The sequence below is a fragment of the Monopterus albus genome, unplaced genomic scaffold (genome assembly GCF_001952655.1).
Source record: "Monopterus albus unplaced genomic scaffold, M_albus_1.0 scaffold98.1, whole genome shotgun sequence".
Lineage (NCBI taxonomy): Eukaryota > Metazoa > Chordata > Actinopteri > Synbranchiformes > Synbranchidae > Monopterus > Monopterus albus.
In genome coordinates this window covers 2,763,836-2,773,347 of record NW_018127978.1, presented here as the reverse complement: position 1 = coordinate 2,773,347, position 9,512 = coordinate 2,763,836, and the positions used below count along the sequence as shown (strand labels likewise).

The window sequence follows — 9,512 nt, the reverse complement described above, 5'->3', positions numbered from 1 at the left end:
TAGGAAGCGAGTCTACAAATCATAACAGAAACCATGAATGTGAGGTTGATCTTATTTGAGTGTTTTTACACCCACAGATGAGCTGCAGAGGAATTAGTTCTCCATTCTTAGTGGACAGAAGATAATTGGACCAGTTAAAATAATCTTTAGTCATGGGATTTAATATTTGAAGTCATACCTGTGATTCATAGACACCATAAGATATATACTGTACATGGTATCTGCCCACTGTTTGACACACCTACACAGCTAGCCTGAGGTCAGGTGATAAAGTTACTCTGAGGTCCTCTCAGCTCTCTGAACGTGAAGTCCGTCGTCGTTTGTAGCCTACATGGCATTAGAGAGACAGTGAGGAGCAGATAGCGGATCACTGCCAGAGCGTGAGACAGGACAGCGGCGGTGTGTGCAGACGGCGGGTCTGCCATGCAGAAAGAGGATGGCAGGAGAGGAAAGAGTTTCTCCGCTCAAGAACTTCGTGGCTGGGGGAGTCGGTGGAACGTGTCTGCTGCTGGCCGGACACCCGCTGGATACCATCAAGGTGACTGAGCAGTGCAGTTGGTTAATGCTGCAACTAGGTCTGAACGAGAAGTCTAAGCTTAATTTAATATTGGAAGACATCACAAAAAAGTTTCTAAAGGCTAATCAGTTTCCTGCTTTTAAGCCGTTTTTGAAGGTTTCATTTCGATTGTTAAAGGAAGAGTTAGATGATTGCTAAAACAGCTTTAAATGTAATGAAGGCCACGTTGCAGCTAAGACAACAACCTTTTGAAAACTGTTTAACACCACTGACATGTTAGATTAAGTTAGTGATTTGGGCTACGTAATAAGTAATAAGGCTTGAACCAACGAATATATTCGTTATAAATACTTTGTCAAAAAAAAAAAAAATAACAGAAGATCCGAGGTCTGTGATAAACCTCCCATCTTCTTACATCTCTTTTTGAAAGGTTCTCATTTTATCAGTAACAATATATAGGCTATTTTTTTTAAATGGTCAAAATCAATTCAGTAGAAGCTGAACTATCATGACTCTTAGTCCCTGGTATGGGTGGAGCTCCAAACATGCTGGATCCTATGTTTCTTGCAATGCAACTAAAACTGTGTCTACAGGCAAGCATACAATTCAGCAAATATTTTTAGTATTTTTAGTGGAGCTTCTCTCTCATGAAACATCATATTTTTTTCTATAATTAGTGCAAAATTATTAACTGCATTAAATTGTAGACTGTATGTAACCCACCTAAGTGTGATACTGCTTCATACATCAATACATCATCATATATCAGTTTAAATTTATATTTCAATGACCCTGTGGTTCACTGTGCATTTTATGTAAGAGCCGTTTTATCTAAATGCCAAAATGTGAGTGAACTGTATCTGATTTTCACAGTAACTCTTACGAGAAGCCGTATGGGCAGAAATTGAATACTTCAGGTACACGTACCTTATACATACTGATACAAAGTACTTGCACATATATGCATACTGTCATGCATATACATACACAGCCATGCTTGTATATGAATGTGAGAATGTACCAGTATGTATATATGTGCAAGTGAAGCATTCAGTTTATGCCATTTATGGCTTCTCATAAACTCTGACAAACACACAGACACACAAGTTTGCAACCACCCTGTTTATCAATGACCACAAGCAGCAGACACTGATGGGTGTTCCCCTTATCTTAGAGCACTGTCTCAACAATCCTCCCATTGCAAATTGCATGGTCAGAGTGTGCATGTGTGCGCACACGCATGTGTGTTTGTGGGGCTCAGCTTTCGAATTAAATTTTGCATTCCAGGTGAGGCTACAGACGCAGCCCAAAGCCTCCTGTGCTCAGAATGTGCTCTACACAGGAACGTATGACTGCTTTCGCAAGACTGTATCCAAAGAGGTCAGCACATACACACACATTTGTCTTTTTGTTGTGAGGACACTCATTGACATAATACATTCTCTAGTCCCTTACCCTTGACTGCAATCAACTAACTTAAAATTAATTTAAATCTGAACCTTAAAATCAAGTCTTAAGGAATAGTTCAGGATTTTTCACATTGGTATTAAAACAGTATTGGTGTACATGAGAATAGGTCTTGGTCATTGTTAGTTCTCCTACTCCCCCCACTTGGGACACCACTGCAAAAAATAAGGGAGAACATACACAACTTTCATTCTGTGCAAAAACTCACTCCAAATTTCGTCTGAGGCTCAAATGCAGCTTCAGCTGTCCCACTAAGCTAATTTGAGTTGGACTTTTTTAAAGTTAGTCTATTTAAGACAAATTTCCTTCTTTTTATTTCCTTTGTTAGTAGTTCAATGCTGGGCTGCAGGAGAGCGATATGTTCTAGTAGCCACATGTAACTTTTAGGGATTGCCATTTCAAGTTAAAATGCTTTTCGATATTCCTTGGGAACAATTCAACAATTATTCAAAGATCACAGTCACTTTGTTTTGGCTAGCACCATATTGCTAACATTGTAATGTACCTGTAAGTCCTTAGTGTTCTGCAGCAGTGGAAAGCACATTCACCAGGTTTTCAGCAGTATGCTGTTCTGGCTTCGCTTTAGTCTGAGGACCAGCGCTCTGTATTTTCCAGTTGCTTATATAATGCAGGTGACTGTCATATATGATTCAGTTGTTCATGCATCCATGGTCAGAGACACCTTTTCAACACTTGTCAAACAACTGCACAGCCCACATGCATTATCATCATACAGTTTATCCAGTTGTGCCATGACTGTTTTTCTAGATGGGACCATATACTTCGACTGTACAAATTCCATTTAACTTTGAAATCCTCCCCCTTGACAGTCTGTGGTGGTACTTAGTGGTGTTGGTGGCACCAATATAATAATGTCCCATAGGTGCTCAGTTGGATTTAGGTCAGGGGAATATGAGGATTAGGCAGCAGCCTTAATGTCATCGTCATCCAGGAACTGACTACACACTCTGGCCACATGAGCCCAGGCATTGTCCTGCACCAGGAGGAACCCAGGGTCCACTGCACCAGCGTAAGGCCTGACAGTATTGCTGTGAATTTCATCCCAGTCATGGTACGGTTTAAAAACTATTTTCATGTATAAACTGTTACAAACCAACGAAATCAGATAAACCCCTTAATTTAAACTGTATTTTGTAAAAAAGTTTTATCGTTTCACATGTTAGATTGTAGGAAAAGCCTTACAGAATGACATCTTATCACCATCACACACCATTCTATTCATTAGGATTGTAACAACCACAGCAACAATGCTGTTTATATTTCCTTGTTAAGTCAAGGAAAACAAATACCGAGAGAACCTTACTCAAACACTCAAAATATATGATGGCCCCATGCCCATTGTTCAAAAAAATAATTGAAATGCTGCTTCCCATTCTCCCCTGCTTGCTAATAACGTGTTAGCCAAGTGTAGGCTAGCTCATGTAAATAGCAGGGATGGAGGATGTGGAGGGAATAAGGTGAAGCCTGTCTATGTTTGTGTCTTCTGGAGGCTGCAGGTGGAGAGGTCCCATATACAGTACAAGGGAATCTGCTGTGCCACACCACCCAGGATCCAATGGGGGAGGAAGTGTGACAGTGTGAGTGAGAGTGTGTGCATGTTGTGTGTGTGTTGGCACAGACTGAACGTTTCCATCAAACCAGTGTGGTTAATGAAAGTAGGAGGTAGAGAAAGGCAGGAGGAGGTGGAGAGAGGAAACACTTCAGTGGCTCAAACAAATGGAGATGCTTCATATTTTACTGTAGCTGCCTACAGAGACAGTGAGACAGCAGAAAGTGAAATAAGGTGGGCTGTCTAAACATGGCACATTATTACAAGCTGCATTATATTAATGCAAGCAGTGCAGTTAACTTTTTTACATAGACATTATCTATTAATTGACTGTTTGCTAAGCTCTTCTCCTCATATTGAAGCGGTAAAGAAGGCTGTAGAAGAAGCAATAACTGTAGAAGTTAAAGAGCTGGATTAAGAAGAAGAAGCTTTATTTATTGTCATTGTAACACATGCAGCGAAATTATGTTTGGAGCCGAGGGCCCTGGGCCACTGCGTGCTTGCGCGCCTCTATCACGGGGAACGTGGGGGTTCAGTGTCTTGCCCAAGGACACTTTGACATGTGGACTGCAGGCACTGAGATTCAAACCTTCAACCTTTCAGTTGGGAAACGACTGATCTACCCACCGCCTCCCAAAAAACATTTAACATTAATCCTTGTCTGCCCAGCTAACTACTCATACCTACCAAGTGGAAACCTCTGAGGCTGAGAAATGAATCCAATACAGAAGTGCCAAAACCTGAAGTTCCTTGAACATCCACTTAAGGCTGGCTCCAAAAGGGAGTCAGTCCCCATAGACTCCCATGTTAAATTGCCCAACTTTATAGCAGAAATAAACATGTTTATAGCGTGGTACAAAAAACTGTTTTGGTCTCTGTAGCTAATTTCCCCTTCCAATGACAACTGTACAAGGGTGAATTTTTATATAACTCACTGGTTTAAACTATATTGAGACTAAAAGTTACACAATCATTAAGGGCGTGGCTGCTTTGAGTGACAGGCGGGAGGGTCCCACCATAGGTGGCTGGCCGCTAACTATCTCATACTCCACATTTTTGCCCATTTTTGGGTTAGCTGTAGCAGGCGGAGTGAAGCACTACCACTATGAAGACAGCCAATTTGTGTGTAATGGTGGGTTTGTCCACCAGAGACATTAACTTTATCCTCAGTCTGCTTGCATGATAATCCTATCTTTAGCATTCAAGGGTATATTTAAGATCCTTTTAAAATATTCTTCTTTAAATCAAGTCACCTGAAAACATTAAAAAGTCAGCTAGCATTTTATCCAAATCATACTGTTAATGTTAGTTTAATTAGTTAGCTAGGAATCTGCCAGGGACAGCTGTCATTTCACACAGCTAAATAAAGTCATCAGCTAGAAATGAGAAGCCTGCTTTTTTCTGCCTCTGTCCAAAGTCATGGACCCATTGATTCAAAGATTAGAGTAGATTGGATTCGATTCGATTTGAGTACAAGGCAACGAAATGCAGTTTAGCATCTAACCAGAAGTGCAATAACAGCAGTGCAGAGTGTACAGTCATTACTAATTTACCAATAGATATGTACAATTGATATTTACAGTAAGATATGTAGGATAATGTACTATGTACAACAGGCTATGGATTTAAATTACAGCAGTGGATAAGGTACATTAGGCCTATAGAACACTAGTGCAATGGGATGAAATGAAATAGTGCAGAATAAGAAGATAGGTTACACGAGTGAACAGTTCAATGGATGTAAATAGATAAATATACAGATAAAGATAAATATACAGTATCTGCATATGTACAGTGTGCAAATGAGTATAGATCAGTATTCTGTGAGTAGAGTATGTGCAAATTAACAGATCACTTCAGTGTTACAGGTAACAGAAGTGTATTGCATTAGTCCCGGGAGGATGGCTGTGTGTAGTGGTATAGGAAGGCAGTGGGGGGTCAAGGGGGACAGAGTTTAGTAAGGAGACAGCTGTGGGGAAGAAGCTGTTCCTGAGTCTACTGGTTTTGGTCCAGAGACTCTTAAAGCGCCTCCCAGAGGGTAGGAGGTCAAACAGTTTGTGAGCAGGGTGAGAGGAGTCCTTGAGAATGCTGCGAGCATGTTGGAGACATGCTCACCCCATCTCCCCTGTGAGTACTACCTCCCGAGGGGTGCCAAACTTTTCTTCCAGGAACCCACCTCCAAAGCAGGCAGAGGGCAGTGAAAGGTGCATATGTTCTGGGATCTTACAGTTGAAAAGGCCTACAAGTCATGTTTGTCATCATTTATTCACCAGATCTGTTTCCATTGTGCTTTGTCACATTTTGTTTGGTAAGCCAACTTTTCAACTTAAACTACTTCTTTATTTTATTTCAGTTTCCACCATTTACATATTCCATGGATGGAGACACACTTATTGACAGTCCCACATAAACAAAAATCATAGTTCATAAAGAAATCTTGCTATACATTTTCAATTTAAAATATTTATGTGTGTGTCTGTCCAGGGTATCCTTGGACTTTATAAAGGTATGGGGGCTCCCCTGGCAGGTGTAGCTCCTATGATGGCCATCAGTTTCTTTGGCTTTGGTCTCGGGAAGCAGTTCCAGCAAACAGTTCCTGGCAAACCCCTAACGTTAGTAAAACCACACACACACACACACACAGAATAATGTGTCCATTATCTCAGAGGACGTAACACTGGCTTACATTTGCTTCCTGGAGACTTAACTTAAACATAACCATAGCCCAGTACTCACCTAACCCTATAAGAATAGTTTGGGATTTTTCCAGTTGGTGTTAAAACAATATTGATACATCCCTGTTTACATGAGTACAGAGCTTTGTCATTGCCACTTGTATTTTCCACACTGACCATGAATGTTTCCATTCAGAATGTGACTATATTGCAAAAAATGAGGGACAAACTACACAGCTTTCATTCTGTACAGAATCTCACTCCAGAGTTTGAGGCTCAAATGGAACTTCAGCTGTCACACTAAGCTAATTTGAGTCAGTATCTTTTAAAGCTAGTCTATTTAAGACATATTTTCCTCTTCTAAAAATAACTAACATAGAACAAAAGCAGCTCTCTACAGCCACTTACAAAAAGCCCACTGGGCTCCATGGGGCAAAAACACAGAGCAAGGCAGAGATACTGGTAGCCAGTGTACAGATCCCATAATTAGGAGACAGTACAGAAGTCAAAACCCTGGCAGAGACAAACAGCTTGCAGCACAGACGAGGGCTAGACAGGCAGAGAGTCAGGGGACACAATCATGAAGTGGAATGAAATTTATTGGATATTTCAAACTTTTTTAACAAATAAAAAACTGAAAAATTGGGCGTGCAAAATTATTCAGCCCCCTTAAGTTAATACTTTGTAGCGCCACCTTTTGCTGCGATTACAGCTGTAAGTCGCTTGGGGTATGTCTCTATCAGTTTTGCACATCGAGAGACTGAAATTTTTGCCCATTCCTCCTTGCAAAACAGCTTGAGCTCAGTGAGGTTGGATGGAGAGCGTTTGTGAACAGCAGTTTTCAGTTCTTTCCACAGATTCTTGATTGGATTCAGGTCTGGACTTTGACTTGGCCATTCTAACACCTGGATATGTTTATTTGTGAACCATTCCATTGTAGATTTTGCTTTATGTTTTGGATCATTGTCTTGTTGGAAGACAAATCTCCGTCCCAGTCTCAGGTCTTTTGCAGACTCCATCAGGTTTCCTTCCAGAATGGTCCTGTATTTGGCTCCATCCATCTTCCCATCAATTTTAACCATCTTCCCTGTCCCTGCTGAAGAAAAGCAGGCCCAAACCATGATGCTGCCACCACCATGTTTGACAGTGGGGATGGTGTGTTCAGGGTGATGAGCTGTGTTGCTTTTACGCCAAACATAATGTTTTGCATTGTTGCCAAAAAGTTCGATTTTGGTTTCATCTGACCAGAGCACCTTCTTCCACATGTTTGGTGTGTCTCCCAGGTGGCTTGTGGCAAACTTTAAATGACACTTTTTATGGATATCTTTAAGAAATGGCTTTCTTCTTGCCACTCTTCCATAAAGGCCAGATTTGTGCAGTATACGACTGATTGTTGTTTTATGGACAGAGTCTCCCACCTCAGCTGTAGATCTCTGCAGTTCATCCAGAGTGATCATGGGCCTCTTGGCTGCATCTCTGATCAGTCTTCTCCTTGTGTGAGCTGAAAGTTTAGAGGGACGGCCAGGTCTTGGTGGATTTGCAGTGGTCTGATACTCCTTCCATTTCAATATTATCGCTTGCACAGTGCTCCTTGGGGTGTTTAAAGCTTGGGAAATCTTTTTGTATCCAAATCCGGCGTTAAACTTCTCCACAACAGTATCTCGGACCTGCCTGGTGTGTTCCTGGTGTGTTCCTTGTTCTTCATGATGCTCTTTGCGCTTTAAACGGACCTCTGAGACTATCACAGTGCAGGTGCATTTATACGGAGACTTGATTACACACAGGTGGATTCTATTTATCATCATTAGTCATTTAGGTCAACATTGGATCATTCAGAGATCCTCACTGAACTTCTGGAGAGAGTTTGCTGCACTGAAAGTAAAGGGGATGAATAAGTTTGACATATCCAATAAATTTCGTTCCACTTCATGATTGTGTCCCACTTGTTGTTGATTCTTCACAAAAAAATTACAGTTTTATATCTTTATGTTTGAAGCCTGAAATGTGGCAAAAGGTCGCAAAGTTCAAGGGGGCCGAATACTTTCGCAAGGCACTGTAACAGGTTTGTAGACAGATGACAGCTGTAACACACAGTATAACACTGACGACCATCTGGCAACTGGAGAAAAGAAAAAAAGAAAAGGAGTATATGTAGGGTGGAGACAAACAACAACAGATAAGTGGAATTAGCCAGGTGTTCTGAATCAGCCAGTGATTGGCAGTAGTGAATCCTGAGAGAGTGAGGTGGTGAAAACCAGGACGTTCCTTTCAAAATATTGATCTTAGCAGGAAGTCAGAGGCGGAGTATGACATGTCTTTGAGATGATTAATGAAAAGCAGAAGAAGCTAGTACCAAAGTACTATTTATTATACCCTGCTAAATTTAAATGGATTGTATTATTACAGGTGGGCCAAATGTTATTGGTAGATTAGGTGCCTTTCAGAAAAATGTTCTACCTTGTATAAGCTGTATTGTATTTTACAATCACTGGGTGCCATTGTTTAGTTATGATTGTCTTGTGCATTTTTGTTTTGTTTGTTTGTCCTGTGGCAATAAAGAATAGGGCTGCCAGTAATGACTGTTTTTCTCTTTATTAATCTATCAACTATTTACCGATTAGTGAGTTAATCTAGATTATAGATTGATGAAAATGGAAACCACAGCATCTTTTAAAGATAATCTAATATTTTATCCACACACTGAATCAAAGGACTGTGTAATGTAAAAGGGCTTACTCACAGCGATGAACCTATCACATGATTCTGTAATTTCACTCAACTCTCTGAAAGTGATTCTTTTCTTTTCCACACAGGCACACTCAAATATTCTTGTCTGGCTGTCTAGCAGGGGTCTTAACTACAGTCATTGTGGCTCCAGGAGAGAGGATCAAATGTCTACTGCAGGTAAAGTGTTTGTGTGTGCATGTATGCATACATCATGTGGGTGCCAGGTGTCAGCTCAATAAGGTATGTGGCATGTGCATGTGACTGAATATGTTACATTATGAGGTTAAAGTTTTTTTTCTTGCAAAGGGTGTTAATTCATTAATTTATTCATTAATTTATTTATTTCCATTGCTCAGATCTTACACATCAGTAGTTCAGTGTGAACAACAATGACAGCAGATCACAGAACAGGATAGCTTTAAAAGTTCCTCATAACTGTGAACTGGGACAGGCTGAATGTCAGTACTATGCACCTCACTACTGGAAAGAACAGCAATTTAGAGACAGTGATCCCTTTAAGGGAATTTAATAATACATGGATATTTTAATTATGGTG

The 9,512-nt window shown here is 40.5% G+C and overlaps 1 protein-coding gene across 3 annotated transcripts in view; it reads left to right on the top strand.

Moving 5' to 3' along the window:
• The first annotated feature begins 3 nt into the window (after positions 1 to 3).
• LOC109965245 (mitochondrial carnitine/acylcarnitine carrier protein-like) overlaps positions 4 to 9,512 on the top strand; it is a 21,717-nt gene continuing 12,208 nt past the window's right edge. Inside the window, exons 1-5 of one of the 3 annotated variants that reach the window (XM_020609098.1) lie at positions 84 to 538; positions 1,805 to 1,897; positions 3,502 to 3,582; positions 6,039 to 6,166; positions 9,043 to 9,133. In XM_020609098.1, coding sequence (XP_020464754.1) covers positions 437 to 538; positions 1,805 to 1,897; positions 3,502 to 3,582; positions 6,039 to 6,166; positions 9,043 to 9,133 — 495 coding nt within the window. In that variant the 5' untranslated portion in view covers positions 84 to 436. Of the gene's footprint in view, positions 539 to 1,804; positions 1,898 to 2,867; positions 3,057 to 3,501; positions 3,583 to 6,038; positions 6,167 to 9,042; positions 9,134 to 9,512 lie in introns of those variants that run through there. The other 2 variants (XM_020609100.1, XM_020609099.1) reach the window with 2 other exon arrangements.